We start from the raw sequence: 20,901 nt of genomic DNA, 5'->3' as shown, positions 1-20,901 counted from the left end.
ACGGATGGTATTGGTATCTTTTGATGAACAGTTTATGCAGAAAGTTGCCGAACAAGGGGTATGTCAAAGAAATTCTCGTTTATTTTTTTTAAAGAAAACTTCATCGGAAGATACCAATACCATTTACACCTTTTGTTCATTCGAAATATACATGCATATGTTCAGTGAACGATACCCTAAGACAATTGTAGATACAAATACTCACAATTTAATGGAAAAAACACAATAACGTTCTTTTGTCTTTTAGCATCCAATACCAGCATCTTAGGCTGTAGTATATCGTCTCTATCGTATTCAGCAATCAAGAACAACATGTGCTGTGAGTGTTCAAGTTCATGCCTATGAAAGAAAAACAAGAATAAAAGTTGAAAAAGGTATGTGTTAATGGTGTGTTATTTTTTTATCGTGTGTTTTTCTATGTTGTGATGTTATATTATTGTTTCAGAAAAAGGGAGAAGACAATAACAATCAAAACCAAGGAGTAAACAAAGACTCACAAAACCAAAGGACATTTTCATCAACAGTTATAAATAATAATTAAGAAACAACACGAACTCCACGAAAAACTGGCAGTGAAATCAGGTGCTTTGGAAAGGTAAGCATTTCCTGCACCGTATACGGCACCCGTCGTGTTATTTGTTTGTTCAGTTCGGTAATGATGGAAAGTTATTATGACTGAGGAAGAATATCAGATATGATTTCTGACACACTTTTGTCATAATGGCCAATCAGCTCATGATGGCAATCGTAAAATTTCTTGAGTGATGACCTTAATTTGATTGATTCATAACCCTGTCTTAGCAACTTTTGAGAAAGCAGTATTCCCTGTTCAACAAAATCAACGTACTTTGAGCTAGCTCTAGAGTAACGTATCAATTGAGACACATATACTCCATATGATGGTGCCGCTGGGATGTTGCTATCGAGAAATAGAAAACTGACTATAGGAAAATTAATCGTCGCGTTTGTCATAAATTTTGGTATTCAACCTACCATCAGTAGTCATTTCGAGTAAAAGGTCTAAATATGAAGCAGATTTATCTGTGTCGGTAGTATCTATAATTTCAAGTTCACTTGGATACATTAAATGTAAGTGATCACCGAATCTATTATTATTTTAAGAGACAGTACATCATCAATATACCGAAAGGTGAAATTAAAAGACTGGGCTAATTTCTTTTCTCCTTTCTATACAAGCCCTTGGATAAATTTTGCTTAATAGGAATATAAAAAAAAATCTGCAAGTAGAGAAGCGCAATTGGTACCCATTGGGATTCCAATAGTCTGTTGGAAGACCAAACCTCCAAATTGAACAAATATGTTGTCAATTAAAAAGTCCAACATGGCAGTGATATCCTCGTCGGTATATTTTCCTTGACTCTGTATGATTTTTCACAAAGTAAGCTGAATTCCAGCCCAAAACTAGATATTTAAAACGTCTAGTGCCCTTTTTGTTAATGAATCATAAGCTGACGAGTTCTTTCAGTCGAGCTTTAAGTTTAGTATGTGCAATAGTACTGGTAGAAGGAGTTGAAAAATCAAAGGTTTTAATGTTGGTACAATGTTTTAATGATTGAGATTGTAAATTCACCTATAACTCAACCTATGAATTTTTCAGTATTCACATCTGGTTAACACCACTGCTTGAATATGCCGTTTCGGAATATTTCTGAAGTCCGTCTTTAACTGCAGTTAGTATGACAGTAAGAACTTTAAAAAGGGGTTGAGTGGAACACTTGGAAGAACCTGCAATATACCTTTCCTTTTAATGATTCTTGTGAAGCTTAGGAATCCAATATAGGGATGGAAGATCCTGATCTTCATCCTCTGGATTAACACCAAAGGAGAATATAACCGATTTGTAGTTTTCCAGGATCTCCTGCTTCGTAAACGTACTCAGTGTATATGTAGGATTTCCAAGTGTGTTATTTATCCCCAGTTCCTTAATCAGGCAGTCAATGTAGTGTTTCTTGCAAACAAAAACAATATTGTTTGAGGCTTTGTCAGCTGGAACGACAACATATTTGTCATGGAGGCAAGACACCTCCTCTATGACATGAGGGTCTTTAAAGATGGAAGGAGCTTTGGTGCTCATTGACCCTTTAAGCTTACTTACTCTTATCTGAATCAATGACCTCACTGATTTTACCCACTCCAAAAGAGTGCCAACCTCAACCGTTTCCCTTTTTGCCCAGTCATTTGCATAACCCTCAACATAATCCATTAGTAGTTTGAAGTTCTGCTTCCGATTGATTGGCTGTGGCTCTCTGTATTTCGGCCCTTGTTGTCTCAACTTGTAGTTATTGACTATGTTTAGGTCTCCAGAAATTACATGGCCAGCAGGATTATACACGAAATGGGAATGTGAACAGGCACAATCAGGTTTTTTAGCTTTGAGGTCATCAATATCTATTTTCTGCAACACTTTTTTGTGATTATTGTTTTTTTTAGATACAACAGGGTTGGTGTAGAAATACGATACTATAGGAGAAGATTGATCCTTAACGTAAGAAGGAATGTTGCTTTTTACTCTTTTATGGTGAAGAATATTACTTATATTTATAGCATCAATACCCTTGTTTGTGAACTTCAAATTGAAGAATGAACGTTTTTGCAGTTCCTCCGAATGTTCAAAAAAGGGTCTGAATAATCTATGATTAGCAATATCCATCCCCATGGTAACTATTTTATACTTCGTAGATCGACTATCTGTAGAGTGGCATTCTTGACAAGCTTTCAATAGAGAGTTCAGTCTAGAGAGCGGAAGTGAGTGCAGTTAAGAGCGAATGTGATGAATTCCAAGATGTTTATTGATATGTTCGACAAGGCCATCTATAGAGACATCATGCATATCAGGTGGATTATACCCGTTTCTTACCCGTTTGTAACACTTCCGTTTTAAATTGGTTTCTTGTTGTTCAGTCTTTAGATTTATATGGTATGTTTTGTATACTATTGTCTGATGGTCTTTTTTAGTCAAAGCGTTGGCAGTTTATTTTCTACTTATGAGTTTGAATGTGCCTTTGGTTTTTTTTGCCCCTCTCTTTCTTTCTTTTATAATTACCAATTTTTACATTATAGATACGTAATAAACTTACCCTAAATTTGAAAAGTACAATTTTGTAGTATTACTTGTTAAACCTGTATAGCTACTGCGTAGTATTCTATCTGTAGAAAACCAGTTTGTTTTGTTTGTCTCTGTCCCATTAAATATAAAATACGCCTCTTCGGTGCCTTTCGTATTGACCGATATTTTAACCTAGTAATAAACAAACCAATTACTATGTGAGCGAAATGTGACTTATATACATGTTGACATGTTCTACATAAGGACATGCCTGTACACTGTCAGAAATATGACAGTTGTTTTCATTTTGTTTGGTGCGCTTGAGCTGTGATATTACCATTTGTTACATGACGTTCTGTTTTGAATTTTTTCTTCACTTCATACATAGTGATGTGATGTGATGTCGTCTTTTCTTTAGAAATTTTAGATGAAGAAAACACTTAATAACGATTATTTCTAGAATAACGCACAGAAAAAAATGTAAATATTTTGAAAGATGACATAGATATATTGGACTAGTTTGATATACTATTATTTCTTTCATAAGTTGTTACTGTAAATATATTAATTAGGGGTCAGCTGAAGGACGCTTCCGGGTGCGGGAGTTTGTTGCTACACTGAAGACCCATTGGTGGCCGTCGGCGGTTGTCTGCTCTATGGTCGGGTTGTTGTCGTTTTAACACATTTCCCATTTCCATTCTCAATTTTATAAATAACACAACAAAAATTCATGAATTACTGAAGGGATAAATTAAAATGTTCACACTAATAGAGTTATGTTACTTGTTCAATATTGAAATATTCCCAGTAGTTGATGATGTCTGACTTGAAATGTTGTTTGACTCTCGACGAGGACGAAGCCGCTTCCTGCTTTGTTAGGACTGATGTATCGTTACCAATGTACAAATCATAAACACGTTCCATGCCTACAAAAAAGTTAAGTAACAAAAATACCAAACTCCGAGACAAAACATAGGATGGTGTCAATGAAATAAAAATTACATTCTTTGAGATGACTAAAGCATATATAGTTCTTTAAATGTTTATCGAGGAATAATATTGCATAAGCAAAACCTCCATGATTTTACAAAATTGAAAACCAAAAATAATGGTTAAAACCGAAACTGATACTATACAAAACCGAAATCATTATGAATAATGGTCTATGCAGGAAAGTGAATTTAAACTCATGGGAAACTATTATCAATTCCCTGTTTGCATTATCCGATATATTCTAGTTGATGTTAACCTAAAGAACAGGGATGCTATCATGACTACCGCAAATTTACCTTGCCACCAATCGGACACATGATTTGACCAGGGATGAGAAAAAAAGGTGAAGTAAATCCTATACACATTTAAACTTCAGCCATGATGCCCCAATTCAACTAAAACCGTGCCTAATCTTAGTGTTTGTCCAGTCTATTCCGTTTATATTTTGAAGAACACACTTACATTAAAATATTGAAACCGTTATCAAGGATTTCTCACATTCCCAACAATCTGGTAGTACTTCCATTTACGATACGCCGGTTATTATAATCCTGGTACCTTTGATAACTATATAGGTCTAAGCTCAATCTTCTAGATATTGTTATTTATTGATATATGTTTGCAAGCAACACATTAATCAGATGTAACTGAATCTTTTCCCCGAATGTTTCCTTCAAAATTAGACTATATCCGAGGTTTTCCATATATGAGCAACGCGACGGTGAAACACGTAGTAAAGAATCGGCTTTAACCTCATCCTCCCACAGCCCCGGTTTTGATAGAGTGCATGTCGTCCATTTTTTAGTTTTCAGTGTTGTGTTTTGTATGCTGTTGTTTGTGGAAGCATGAAAGGAATATATATATATAAATATGGTTGAAGTTGTTTGATAATTATCAGCGAAGATGTTATGTCAACTGCTTATAACATTACCCTTTCTTTTCTATTCTAATATGACGTGCTTCTTTCGCTTTGTAAACAACACCGTGATAAAATTCTCGATATATCTATACTTAGCGCAGACTCCAAGATGTACAGAAATGGCTGTTTAAATATGCCTCCCACGTAAATCCACATGTATCGTAACCTATGTGTAAACGGTTGTGGATTTCGCTGTGTTAACAATTACAATTGAATAAAACCCTACAGAACATTTATTCTGATTCTGATGCATAACAAAAAGAATCTACACATTAGAGAACGGAAAAATGGACAAAAACAAATCAAATTTAAATTCCGCGAAATTCCAGTAATGATTTTTGCGCATTAACGTCATTTTAAAACATGACGTCATACGAATGAAAACGTCATAGCTGAAGGTATTTCTATTGCGTTTACCTTCTAAACTCGCATACAATTGCATTAAAATAAAGTATTGAGGTAGGTGTTGCTTGTTTTCTCTTCTATTGCAATATTCGCACATTTACTGATTTCAGCAAGTCAACATGGCGGCTCCTTGGTTACAACATGTCAACAGTGAATTTGACGGTAGCTTACGATAAAAAATGCAAATCTAAAATTGCAAATGTTTACTGAGAAGTAAAAAAAGTAACCACATTTTTTTCTAGCGGTTAGTTAAGAAATCATTCTTGCAGGTTTATTAGATTTGTTTTACATTTATCGAACAGTGGGTAAAATAGAACAGCCACACACACGGTATACTCATCATCGCTTCAGTTTTTTAATGATCGTATTTGTCCTATTAGAATCGAAATAATTCATGGAAGCCATAGATTTGTTGTAAATTTACACATGGCATGGGCCGTGATATTCGTTAATTTTATCCCTCGCTAACGCTCAGAATAAAATTCAAATATCACGGCCCAGGCCATGTGTAAATTTCCAACAAATCTATGGCTTCCATGAATTATTTCTTAAATGAATATATAACAGATGCAATAATGTATACGACGAAAAACATGCAATTAAAGAAATAATTACATATCGAAATAGTTCCAAAGGAAAGTATGTCTATAACTGGGCATACACCGATTAAATGAAACACAAAAAATTTAAAATACAAACCAAAATTTATGATATTACAAGACCATTTCAATTTGAGTATGAGCTATACAGTATTATCCAATCACTCCACGTTGTAAATAACAGTATATATTTTATCACAAATGGTTTTTTTTTAAATTCACGTTAAAATATTAAACCGATATTTATACTGACACCCGACTTTTTTCTTAAATCCCTTGCTGCAACTTGTAAAGTACTTCAGAATGGATTTTATGTTTTCATTATTGTTAGTAGGCAACACTAAAGTAAATCACAATTTACTTATAAATGTTAAAGAAATTAATTAGACTCCACTAGCTAGCACCTGCAATAATTCTACATCCAAACCTAGATATATCTCAGGTGTCAGACTAACCTCCAGTGGTTGCTGTAAATACATGATGCCAGGTTTCTCCTTTTGTAGTCAGTATCATATTCAGTAAGAAAATTATCAATACTGAAAATGTATAAATCTTTGATAATGAGAAGAGGTATATATACTTTCGTTATTTTGTTGGGATTTTTGTCTCAATGACGTATATTTTATGATGTTTTTTTTAAATTTTCAAGTTAAACTTATTCATCTCGTTTTTCATATGAGGAAAGTCAACGAATGTATGACTATCACTGAAAATAATATAGAAATGCCATACTGAAAACATAATACGAAAGTCACACTCAAAATACAGTTTGATTATTAGTATTGTTAAAGATAAAATTTTAAGTCTTTAGCATGTGCAAAAATCTTCAACATTTTGTCATTGTCCAAAATAATATTGCACTTTTTTTTGAATGTTTTACATAATTTTAGACACTTCTAAATGATAGATCTAATCAACCATAAATACTTTATAAATATCAATATACTTGTGTATCCCATAATTTTTTTTCTAGTGATATGACAGAAGACAGTCGTTCTGCATGGGTAACTTCATGGAATTTGACTGATCACTGGTCATTTACGTTCACTTATAATTTGTCTACTATGAACTGTTACCCTATCCCAGGGAAATGATTTAACTATGGTTCGTAGTGTTCTTTGTAAAACAAACAAAAAATAGATAAGAGAGTAAGGACAGATTTAAACTACCTATACAATAAAACAATACTGTTGTTGCTAGGCACAGCAATATTATGGGAATTTTTCGAAACGTTTCAAACCATTACTATAATAGATATTGTTCAATACTTGACTGCTACCCTGACCCAGTGCAATTTACACGAACTATCGTTTTGCCATATTATAAAGGACTTTCCGTTTTGCGTTTCCTTGGAGTTCGGTATTTTTGTTATTTTACATTTTAAATACATATCACAAGGGTGGATTTGACAGCAAAATAAGGTACATCTTACAGTTGCGGTGTCTTGTGGGCTTGCTGAAATATGATAGAGAATCAAGAGCCAGGTAAAGCTTTGTAGCAGATATTATGGTAATTATAAGATACTTCAGTTATATTTCTTGCATATATTAGACAAGAGATCATAATACATTGAACATAGAACATTGTCTCATTTGCAATCATACCACATCTTTTTTTTATATAAAGTAAACATATATGTAGGACTTTAAAGTGCGATGGGGACGCTAAAGTACGATGGTCACGCTAAAGTGCGATGGTCTACGCTAAAGTACGATGCCTACACACGCTAAAGTACGATGGTCCGCGAAAGTATAGACTTAATAAACGTACTATGGATTATGACGTGAACAGTCTCTTATACAATCAAAAAATGAAAATGCCGAAAGATAAATGTATACTATTTGATTAACAACTTTAAACCAAATGTCCATAACTTACTTAATTTAAACCTAACCATGCTTTGTCGGCTGAGGCAAATGTTTTTTCCCCGGATGCTGGAAGAAGGACTTTTGTCATGCAGTCCACCATTTTACTATACAGATACAAAAGTATACGCATAGGTATCCTTTATCTTGTTTCTATTAAAAGCTAACGGATACATTGCAATCATAGTTCATGTTGTAATTTACTTTGCGGTTCCCGTTAAAATATCGTCGATTTTATTGAAAATTAAAGTCGGTAATTTTCATAAATAAATCATAAATTTTCCGCTAAAACATTATTTTGTGCATTGTAGGAAAATACAACCTGTATTTTTTTCTCGCTGAAAAAAAGGAGAAAGCTAGAAGAACATATTGCATTTCTCTCTCACTTTAAGATTTAAACAATTAAATGTTACACAATGAACAAATTTTGTATTTGTAATTTTCGATGACGACTTTAAAGGGAGATATTCACATAATTGATAGACTACATGTGAATATTTGATACGCCCGAATTTAAAAAAAAAATTACATACACAGGATATATAATTTTATATGTCACACTTAAATTACCATTTTAACAATTATCAGTTGGTCGGTATTTTAAATTCAGAAACAATGACTTAAGCCTGCCAGTATCTTATACAGCCTATCACATATTTTATAAAACTTTAGCATACTAGCTTTTGCAAAAAAAACCATTTATTAACATCCGTGTTTAGTTTTGTTTTTTTAAAGTTTTAAGCCCTTTAACATTACCCTTTTGGTCCATTGCACTTTAGCGTGGTAGACCATCGTACTTTAGCGAACAAACAACCATAACACCTTAGCGTGATACTCCATCGTACTTTAGTGTAGACCATTGCACTTTAGCGTGACCATCGCACTTTAGACTACCATCGCACTTTATAGTCCTACATATATACCGCATCTTGTTGGTTTATCATCGGCAAGTCGTGCAATTATTTCATAGGAGTGCATGGTCAAACTAGCTATTAGTTATGATATTATGTAATGTTAACAGACCACGTGAACAAAATTGTTGAAATTGTGACTGTTAAAGGTGACCTCTATCCTATAAACTTGATAACAGTGTACAGTAAAACCTGTATAAACCGGCCGGCTACGGGACCATGAAAAAGGGCCGGTTTGGACAGTGAGCCGGTTTATTCAGGTTTCTGTTTTGACCGGAAGTTAATGACTTGTGACGTCCGACATTTTGCATGAAAAAATTCTCTCTGATTGTAAATTATATCTGATAAATTAAAATACTTTCACTTCGTTTTTCATTGTTTGCATTTGCATCATAATGCTCGCGTTGTTTGGATTGTAAGATGAGAGTTTCGATTTACTCCCATGATCAATAATTTGAAATGTTGGAATGGCCGATTAAAAAGCCAGAATATATTATCAAACGTAATGTCATCACTTTCGAAACGTTGTCGTACAGTGTACAATATCCATTGATTGATGTCATCCGGGTGTTTTTCATTATCAAGGTCATTTGTTTATGGTTTCACAACAAGGAACCAAGGATTTCGAAATTACGATGTGAACTTTTTACTTCGCGATTTTAATTTGTTTATCCAAGTTAAAACGTAAGTTCAATCCGAGATATATATTCGGTGTGTCTTTTGGTTTATTTGACACGTTTATAATGTTTTAATAAATAATACAGCTCACTACTGTACGATTGTAGGTTCACAGTTTGACACATGACTAATTGATTTTCACGAAAAGTTATCTTGTATCAACAAATATGTTTTGATTGCATATCGATCATTAAAATTAATTAGACAAACCGGTTTTGACAGGTAATAATTAATGTAATTAAGAGTATTGGGACTTCATAATAAGACCGGAATTCGGAATACACAGGGTCCGGTTTACAAAGGGTATTTTAACAAAGACTTTGAATGGGAAAATATGGGACTTTCATTTTCGGCCGGAATGGACAGGAAACCGGTTTATTCAGGGTCCGGTTTAATCAGGTTTGACTGTAGCTGTTAAAATTTGAACACCGTAATTGTCACAGTGTTGAATACACAACCATTTGAAGATGAAGAAAAACACAGACGGACGGAAAAGTCGATCTTTTGTTGTACTTCATTTTCAGTAAGAAGTTGTATTGCTCAACAATTTTAATTTAAAATTAGTCTTTTTTGTTGATCTGTTTCGCCTTAAAATAGCATTTTATTTTTATATAAATCCATTCTTCATACATTAAAATTTAGGGAAGGGCAAAGATGTTAGTGTATATGTATAATAATTTCATACGCAAATCAATAAATGATATGAAAAACATGTAAAACAAACAAAACTTACATAGGAGTATTCTGGCCATGAACAATGTACTGAATTGGCTAATAAGTTACACAACAGATTGTAGAAGGGATAAGACTGAAAAAAATATATTTGCATTATTTCTTTCCGATTAGACTCATCGAGTTTGAATATTAATGTCTATGATGCATTAACGTTAAATTCTTCTTTTAGTTGCTTGACTGGTAAAGTCCGATATTTAGGACCTTTGGTAGTCCAAAAGCTCTTTATTTAAACCGATGGCAAGATCTTGATTTTAAACACAGTGGTAAGATTTTTAATTGTTCTGGTTCTGGTACGTTCATTTAACATTTTGTTTTATATATTATAACACAAGTGAAACTTCGCATTTAACATATAACATATAAGTTATGCCATTTTTGGTTATTCAGCTGTTCAACATTTTAAAATAACATTTATAAATATTTAGACCTCGAGTATCGCTGAAGAGATATTCATTGCCAAAATGCTCATCTGGTAAATGAAGATTGTTCCGTTAGTCTTATCATACATATGTTTTGCTTTATAAACATGAAAACATATAGCCCACATTATGTCTATACTGTAAACTATTATATGGCCGCGCGAAAGCTCATGTTCTACGTAGACTGTTTGTGATGGCTTAATCCCTTGGACTTGTATTTGACACTTTAGTCTTAGAAAACATGCAACTGGCTTTAAGTAAAAAAAAAATGAACACCTAATAAATCATATCCGTCCAAAGAGCTTTTCTGAAATTTCCTTCATTAGGAACGAACAAGGCCTAAAATTTAAAACTAAAGGATGTATAAGATACGATTCAGTTTGACCAATTCTTTTGTAATATCGGCACTTGCTATTGTTTTTGTGTGTCGTAGAAATCTGTTGATTTAACCGATTTCTAAATGATTTATAAATACATTGTAATTTGTTCACATTTTTGGCTCTCACAGGTTAGAGTAAGTTTAAGGTTTCAAGAATATATTGATACCGCTATATTTGTATTTGTAATTGAGTATTTCCTATGATAGAGGCTTTCTGTGGATATTTACCTTAGTGATTCAGTGAGTCATGTGGATGGTCAAAATAATTTGACTATGTGTTGCAAATGTAAGTTTTACAACAACATTAATACATAGTTGTAGTAAATCCATGTCATGTCATTTTCCCAATCAGTTGTATTACATTTATATTTAATAGTATTTGATGAAATTTCAGACTGAACACTCATTTCACTTTTCAAAAGGGAAATAGGACTAAGTATTGTTATTGGTTTGAAATTATTTTACCTAATTTGTATCAATTCAAACTTAAGAAAAACTCACCTTGTTTCAACCAAAAGTTCAACGCCGTGAACTGTTTTGAATAAAAATAGTAAGAGACTCTTTAATGTTGAAAGCATAAACTCCGAAATATAACTCCGAAATACAAATACTCCTCAAAGATTGAATATCATTCAATCCTAATTTATATTTCGACTTGTTTTTATATCCTATGTATTGTATTGATTTACTTAATATCATTTCTTAGTTACAACAAACCAAATTAAATATATGAAAATATTACATGAAATTGTATCAATTCGAAAATAAATAATGTTTGTGAATGTTGACGAAGACTTAAGTAAGCTTAACCATTTGTCCAACTAAAGTTGATTTGTTTTGAATAAAATAATTTGATTAAACGTATCTATAGGTTAATTGACTTTCGTTATTGACTTTACTTAAAGTCTTTCAAGCAATCTTCAATAATGAAGTGCACAAATATAACTAAGGAATGACAGTACTGTAGTTGAAGAGTTGCCACCGTCAATTGTAGATTTGACGGTCGCAAATGCAGTTTTACTGACGAGGCCTTTATATACCACATATTCTTTTTTTTATATCTTAACCAATAAAATAAATGCACTTCGATATTACAAGCTATATCAGACATATACATATTGAAATATTTTTATTTCTATAAGGTTTGCAAAATGAAGAAAATATATAATATATAACATGTATAACTTTCATACTTCAGTATATGACGGAGGGACGAAACAAAACATACAACTAGATCAATAATACAAGTGCAATCATATTCCATACACATGCACATACATTGTCTCAAGTGTAAATATTATGTCACGACTAAAAATTGGTCAAGGTTAAGTGTCATGTTAGATCTTGAACATAACACAAGACGACTACAGTTTGAATAAATTTACATTGCACATGAGGTTGATATATTTGTAACTATTTTCAGTTTAATTATTACATTTATTGATGCGTCAAGTCCTCAGTTCAGTTTTGTGATCCACACACAATTCTATGTGTCATGCTTAATATCTACACGACTGGACCTGTATCTGTGAATAATGAAGTTCTTTATTTGTTTGCTGTATGTTATCACATCAAGGAGAATGATTGTTCCAACAATAATTGAAATGAAGGATATAGCAAGTGCTCCCATTGATACTGCTGATATTCTGTTCTCATACACACTAATCAGAGACCTATTGTATCCTGTAATTGAAATATATAAAAACATTTTTTTCTCATACACACTAATTAGAGACCTATTTAGATAAAAATAACACAGTTGTGATAATGTTAAACAAGTCAATAAAACAATGCATTTTTTAAAACTAAATTATACTATATCTCTTTAAGCAAATTCCGATGTTTATTATACATTTCTGTTCACAGGATACAGAAATGTATAATAAACATCGAAATTTGCTTAAAGAGATATAGTATAATTTAGCTTTAAAAAATGCATTGTTTTATTGACTTGTTTAACATTATCACAAGTGTGTTATTTTTATCTAAATTGTCTAGAAAAATATTTGGTTTATTACTTATCGCATTGTAATTTTTTTTTTTACATTTCTATATTTTTAAAAATACGACATTGGTATGAAAAGAGCATCACTGTTTAAGCCCCAGTCCCACTAGACCACGATCGCACCACGCTCACCACGATCTAAAATAAATGCAGATCATGGTGAGGTCGCAGCATAAGCGGCATGAAAATGTATATTTTCGTTGCCTCCACGATGCTACTAAGTCCTCATTACGCTTCTACAACGATCCCACTACGATTATACCACGTTTTCACCGCGTTTATTCTGCGACCTCACTACGCTTATCAAGATCTTTCTACGCTCATCACGTTTTCACTACGACCATACCACGAGATATCCGATTGCAACATGATCTTACCACGCTCCTACTGCGATTATAGCACGTTCTTTCCACGATTATACTACGTTCATACCGCAATCTTACTACGTTCACAGAAATAGCGTCAACATCGTGTTCCATATCAATACGATTCCATTCTTTCTATTTCTGATTAATACGTAGATTTCTCGGAAACGTTATGTCTTGCCACCAAAATTTAAAAGAACACTTGGGAGTGGTGGTAAAGTGATAGAGGCAGAGGGAGCTTTGATAGTAATGAATCCTGATCCAGTAGAGATGTCGGACCGACCAATCAAACCTGAATCGCAAACCTATTGCTAGTCCATCATGCTCAAATGACGATGTGTAAGTGAACGATATCAGGGATGACACAGATGTGTCAATATAAAAAAGAAGATGTGGTATGATTGCCAATGAGACAACTACCAACAAAGGAACAAAATGACACAGAAATTAACAACTATAAATCACCGTATGGCCTTCAACAATGAGCATAGCCCATACCGCAAAGTCAGCAATAAAAGGCCCCGAAATGACAATGTAAAACAATAGAAATGAGAAAAAATTAACGGCCTTAGGTCGAGCCGTTAGAGAAAAAGGACAAGAGGTTCAAATTACATACAGACAAACAAAACCTGGAGAGCTTTTATATATTTTATGTGACAATGATTAAGAGCATGATGGTCGTAATATGAACGTAGTCAGGTCGGAAGAAGAGCGTGACGAGGACGTCATGGGCGTGCTAAAATCGTACTGTGATCTTGAACAGCGTGGTGTAAACGTGGTATAGTCGTAATAAAAGCGTAGTTGGGTCGCAGTGAGAACATGATGGTCGTAGTCAGGTCGTAATAACATCGCTGTAAGATTGTAGCGCAGTCTCTCCGAATAGAATCACGCTTTCACTACGCTCTCGCTACGATGGTACAGCGACCTCTGCGATCTTAGCACGACCTTAGTGCGCTCTCACTACGCTTATACTGCGACCTGATTTTGCCACGACCGCACCACGACTGTTTTGAACATGTTCAAAGTTGGCCACGCTCATCACGATCTTGAAGACCTCACCACGACCGTGATACGACCTTACTGCGATCTACACGATCGCACTACGATCGTCAAAATTTACATTTTTTTCACAGATCGTAGTGCGATCGTGGCCTAGTGGGACTGGGGTATAAGTCTTATGTAGACGAAAAGCGCATATGGCGTACTAAATTAGTTTTCTTTAGTAGTAGCCTTGATTCTTTGTAAACGTTTTCATAATGGTTCGGCAATACATAGTCTTATTTGATGACGCCACTATCGAGACACATATAGTGCTGGATCGTTGCTACATGTAATTTGAGTAGAGCTATGGTTATTTGTAACACACATATTCAATACGGTAAAATAAATCATAATAACATAACATATTCGTTTGGAAGCATTCGACTTTCAATATGAACCCTTTTCATAATTATTATTCGTGACACTGCTGCAATTACTTACTACCAGTATGTTTTGGATTGACCCGTAAGCTTTTATCTAATTCTTCTATCTTATCTTGCAATGTATGTTTGTCGCCATTGGTAGATGTAGTTAATGTCGGATGTCGTCTGAACAATATCATTTTTACATTCTGTGATACGTGGACCAACTGAAATGTAGTGAGGACAAACATGTAGACTACTTCTCTATATCACCATTATTTGGAACGGTCAGAAAAAAAGCCCAACATATGTACCAAAATAACTTAAACGGTCTCATAGATTATGGTTAAAACCCTAAAATGTCATTAACGACAGTATTTTACCCACGTTTGTAAATATTCAGGACTGATATTAGAATAAACAAAAACATATTTGAAAACCACTTTTTGCATACCTCTTAATACTTTTTCATTGAAACTGCATGACATATCTTAAATGTGATAGGGATATAAAATGTGTTCTTGAAACTATCATCAACAATAAAAAAAAAATGAATCTTCAACTTGGCTTGTCGTATTTTTCTTATTCACGTCAACATTTACGCAAAATAATTGTATGGGTTTATATATGTAATATTGATTTCAAGTTTCATATCAACTCCGTTTTACTTCCCATTGGTCGATAAACTGTTAATCTGAAAATATTGATATCGTGAAGAGAGCCAATAATGTTTTGCCATTATTCGAAAATTATACATGATACTTCTATCAAGTCGCAATATATTTAAACATTTTTTTTACTTGCAACAAGTGTTTGTCCATTTTATTTTAAATACTATGAATGAATATGGCAACAATGTCATTTTTAACTGACGAAGCTTCTATTAACGTTTCGTCATAAAGAATTACAACAACAAACGGTAGCAAACGGTAGCAAGAAGTCGCAGCATCAAAACCCTATGCCAAAAAATCATTTTCACCACCATGCGTTTAAATTGGAAACACCATTTTACAAAAAGTTTTTGAAACTGGTATGAGCTCATTTTTTTTTACCGGAAACAAAATAGCAATACCAATAAGTAACGTTACATTGAGACCGTGTTTTTTAATCTTAAATATCGAAAATCCTTTCATTTCAAAACTTTTTATTTCTTCTTTGATATCTATAAATCATATTGTTGCAATTTAGCTACGTTAAATTATAGGTTATGAGCGTTGAACGTGACCTATACATGTTTCAATATCAATATTTGATGCATTGTTAAACAGAGAATGTTCAAGATAGAGAAGGACTTGCTACTTACATTTAATATACATCTTCGCATTATCGGCCAGTATAATATCCTTATATACAATAAATAACTTTACATATCATGATACCGTAAATGTAAAAGTAAAATAAAAATAAGAAAACAATAAATTGCTATATTAACATGATTAAGAGTATGTAGCTTTTACAAATGAGAGCAACTGTTCGTATCAATCAACCACCAGTAGTAACAAATTATTTTCTGCTTTAAATTCATTGTTTTAAAAGTAAAATATTTAATATTAAAATGAAATTTTACGAACGATTCATTTCCTACAATATTTTTTTATCTACAAAAATTCATCTTATACACTTTTACTGATCTGTAAAAGATCCATTTTGATTTTGTATCTTGTACATAATAAGTTGGCTTCAGAAGTTTTTGACCCGTTCATGAACGTCGAAACAATACTTATTAAACAGATGATACGGTATGAATGTCCATGAGACAACATTCCATTCAAGTCCGAATGTGTAAAAACTTAACAATTATGGATCAACTTACGGCCTTCAACACGGAGCTTAGCTCACATTGAACAGCAAGCTATAAAGGGACAAACAATGTTTAAAATAATACAACTCAAACTGGAAAACCAACGTTATAATCTATATAAAAAAACCTAGAAACACTTATGACCCACACCATCAAACGACAACCAATGAAAGACAGGCTCCTCTTTTCCTTTCAAGCAAACAGAGAACCGTATCACAATCGATAAAGACATGGCTTACAATAAGTGTGTGTGATCACTCATTGCCTAGTGCATTTTAAAGGTCATTCATTGATAGATATCTATTCAAAGCTTTTTGCCCTCTCAAACACAATCATTACTTCGTCTACCCCTATGCCACGGAATAGCTAAACAGTACTAATGAACGCATCGTCAGAAACGACTGTTTGAATCATGACTCAGTGAAGTTCGTGCTTCACTGCATCAGACACGTGCTCAATGATTCTAGTGTCAAGTGCTAAACATGAAATACATCAACACTTGGCACAGTTATGATGTACTTTTTTTATAGGTAAGAACATAATACCCTATTTGCATACTCGTTATGAAACACCTTGAAATTGTAACAACAGTGTTTATTGTCTCAGATGCGTCCTTAGACAATACCGGTAGTTTGTAGGCTGCTTCAAGAAGCAAGAGCTACATTTAGGTGAAAGGGAATACACAGACAAATCCAGGGTCAAAATTGGCAAAGTTTTCTAAGAGATGATGACAGTAAGAAATAACTTTTTAGTTTTCATTCACAGCAGCTTGCTCAATAGATTTTGAGGAAAAGGTAGTTGTAGCAACAAATGCTCAGGATGTTCTGTGTTATCCACCGCATGGTGATGTTTCAAGTTTAGCACAATTTTTACATGAAGAGGCTGACACTAGATTCAAGAATCATACGTCTGATGCAGTGAAACACAGTCTTAACAGAGTCATGACTCGAACAGTGGATACTGATATTGCTTTCATTTCTGTTTCGCTATTCCGTGACAAAGGGGCAGACGAACTTTGGCTTGCATTTAGAAGTGGAAAAAGCTTTAGATATATATATATCCCTGACCTAGCCATTGAGAGATTACACGTTTGCTGGAAAAGGAACTGCGTTTGTGATATGGATGGTGTTTGATGATGTGACTTTATCATTTAGAATGATGATTGATCAGCCAACATCACAAGATATGGATTTGATAATGTCATTGATAAAACGATACGTGGTTTTGTTGTAAGATCGAACAAACTTGTCAGATGGGGTTATCGAAGCAAGAAAACATGTTTTTGAAAGAAAAAAAGACTTATTGAGGCTATTCCCACGACTCGGTCAGTCCTTTTCAGCATGTAAAATATGCAATATACCATTGCGGGTTTGAATGAGTAACAAGCTTGGAATTGGTTCCTATACATGGTAACTAGTCCAGACGCTTATGAATGTCAAGGGGAAAACTAAGATCCATGGAAACTCTTTCGGACAAATCTTTTTGAGGCCTTTTCATCTTATCAGGAGTTTGTACATTATGGATGTAGAACACAATACAACGGTCTTTGTAAATGTTGAAAATCATCTCTCCGATTGTGAATAAACATGTATTTGAGACCATAAATTAGTAGTTATAAAGATGTTTTACTACTTTGGTGATTCTATTTTGTTTTAATCAATCTATCCAAAAACTCTACATCGAGGCTTTGGATTGAGAACTCATCTTTGAAATTTATGCCATTTTGGGTATTTACCGGAGGCGTTAAATTTGTATCTAAACATTTACAGCTGAATAGAATTAGTGGTTTCGAGGATAATTTAAAGCCAAAAGTTGATTGACCAGCACAAAAAAATCTTTTCATTTTGAAAAGAGTTGAATATTAAGAAAAAGAAATCAATATTTTTATGTCCGCCAAAGTGAATATCACCGGAAGTAGGGGTTTTAAAGACATTCGTCCTATAAATTGTATCCATGAGAAGCCCCGAGGAAAGGTTCCTTCACAATATAATGATAGAAGCAATACTTTCAGACACTCTTTAACAACCCTCCCTAAAAATAAGCTTATTTAGGTACAATGTCCGCCATGTTGGGTTTTTACCGGAAATAGGTTTTTGAAGACATTTAATCTATATAATATATCCAAAAGTAGTACATAACAAAGGTTTGTACCAAATATTATGATAGTAGCATGATAATAACATCTTTTCACATACTAGCCTTAGATATTGGGCTGATTTAAGTATTATGTCCGCCATTTTGGATTTACCGGAAATGAGACATTTTTTTTCAAAGGCCTCCCTATCTGAATTAAAAAAGTAATGGTTGAGGAAGGTCTATGCCAAATTTAATGCTTGTAGCAAAATTTTTCACAAAGCCGCCGTACTATAAAAAAAGAAACTCAACCTTTAATGATATAACTTTGTAATTGAAGAACTCATATCAATTAGACTTAGAGTCAAATTCTGACTTTTGTTGATACTTTATTTTAAAAACCCAATAATCTAAATAGAAACATATCATGAGAAATTTGTCCTTTAAAACAAACTTGTACATGCGTTTCATAGTTTTGTCGAATTGATGTTTACAAGTACACGTTCCTTTCATTCAGTTATTCATTCATGTTTTTGTATATGGTGTTTCAGTATATAGGTTGTAGAATATGGAAACAATACTTCCGAAGGTTTTTACTGGGTTTCCCTTTATCAGATACGCTCAAATAAGAATTGTTCAATGACAAGGATATCACATGTTATCGTCAAAACGGATACCGCAGATAACGCTTGAATTGCACCCATTTCAAGAGACGTCCTCAAATGACAAATCTGTCATGGTCATGATGGTCGTAACTTCTTATAAATAGTTCCGAATAAGGCAAGTCAAGAGTTTTAAACGTGTCTTTTATTATATAAATATAGGTTATGATACCTTACTTGTGTTCAGTGTCCTCCATATTAATAAGAAGATGCTGTATGATTTATTGACTTTTAGTTTTGTAAGTGTGTGTTTGTGTGTGTGTGTGTGTGTGTGTGTGTGTGTGTGTGTGTGTGTGTGTGTGTTTGTTGTTTTAATTCTTCATGGTTGGTCAGCATTGAACACGTAAAATGTGAGTAATTTCATTGTAAACTACCACATTCGGTCAAATTTCAGAATAGGAAAATATACGAATATAAGTAAATTAATGGCTTATGCATTATGTCTTAGTCAGGAGTAATTAATCAACCATCATGAATGTAATACGTACATTTCGAATATTCATAAAATCGGATGTAAAAGTCACAAACTAAACATTGAAGAACGTAAGGAAATTCAGACGACTATATGATCGCAAGATAACATTTTGAAAAAATAATCACTTAGACTATTAAAACGCATATCTTGTACAAACCACAAAAAAAGGGAACGGACTAATGTGATTCGGAAATGAAAATAAAATATCATTGTGATAATTGTCGTATTGTTGTTCTTTTGAAGTTCATTGATTAGTCGCACTCAGGTATACATGATAAAAGAGATGAGAGACTCTTCAAAAAACCCTGGATATAATTATTTATTATCCGAAAAATAACTGCATCAAGTTGTACTTAATGTTTAATGTAAAAGTACTGCAAATGTACGGTTGTATGGATGAAACGCATGGTCTGTTCCGAAAATGAAAAAAAAAATGACACTGAAAATATATCTAGTATTGTTAGTATGTGTTGCTATTACAGTACTAAAAAAGGATTGATTATTCAAGCATGTTACCTAACCAAATAGTCACACTATGTTCCTTAGATAAAATGGTGAAGATATATACATTTGTTTTCTCTAATGATATGTCTCTGATATTAAAATTGTTGACAATGATATAAAAAAATATTAGAATTTTCCTTTTTCTTCAAATGCTAGATTTTTAAAGACAACAAACATTAAGACAAATTGAAAAACAATTGTTAAGAGAACCACTAAAGTTCTTTCCACCAAAAACGATATATTTTGATATGCAAATCGTAATTTCTGATTTAAACTGTCATTTTCAGTGTCAAATGATTGCTTATTGTGCGCTGATTACAAAAAATATATGATTTCTATACACTTTTGTTTGAAATATGGGTGATAATTTTGTTACTTCCGGTTTGAAAAATATCACTTCCGGTATCTAAGATAGGTAACATGACACTGATTCTTAAAATATATTTCTATTTACTTTAACATTAAATAAGTACAGAACAATAGCATCTTCCGGTTTACACATGGTCACTTCTTTCAGCACTTTCAAAGTCATATATTTTTGCTTGCAACCGGATGCATAAAGTCTTTGTGTGTAATCATGTATATGTTACACTTAACAGGTAAATTAGATATAATACGTTATTACTAAAATTTAGGAATAACA

General features: G+C 33.2%; 1 protein-coding gene across 1 annotated transcript in view; it reads right to left on the bottom strand.

The window, feature by feature from the left end:
- The window catches only part of LOC139500447 (uncharacterized), a 32,550-nt gene extending 17,607 nt beyond the window's left edge, over positions 1-14,943 (bottom strand). Inside the window, exons 1-4 of the mRNA XM_071289184.1 lie at positions 14,823-14,943; positions 3,851-3,993; positions 3,099-3,259; positions 206-339 (exon numbers count right to left, since the gene is read on the bottom strand). Of these exons, the coding sequence (XP_071145285.1) occupies positions 206-339; positions 3,099-3,259; positions 3,851-3,993; positions 14,823-14,943 (559 nt within the window). The remainder of the gene's footprint in view (positions 1-205; positions 340-3,098; positions 3,260-3,850; positions 3,994-14,822) is intronic.
- Positions 14,944-20,901: the final 5,958 nt, after the last annotated feature.

This window comes from Mytilus edulis, chromosome 13 (genome assembly GCF_963676685.1).
Source record: "Mytilus edulis chromosome 13, xbMytEdul2.2, whole genome shotgun sequence".
Classification (NCBI taxonomy): Eukaryota; Metazoa; Mollusca; class Bivalvia; order Mytilida; family Mytilidae; genus Mytilus; species Mytilus edulis.
Note: the sequence above shows the minus strand (reverse complement) of the source record. Positions and strands in the feature narration are given on the sequence as shown.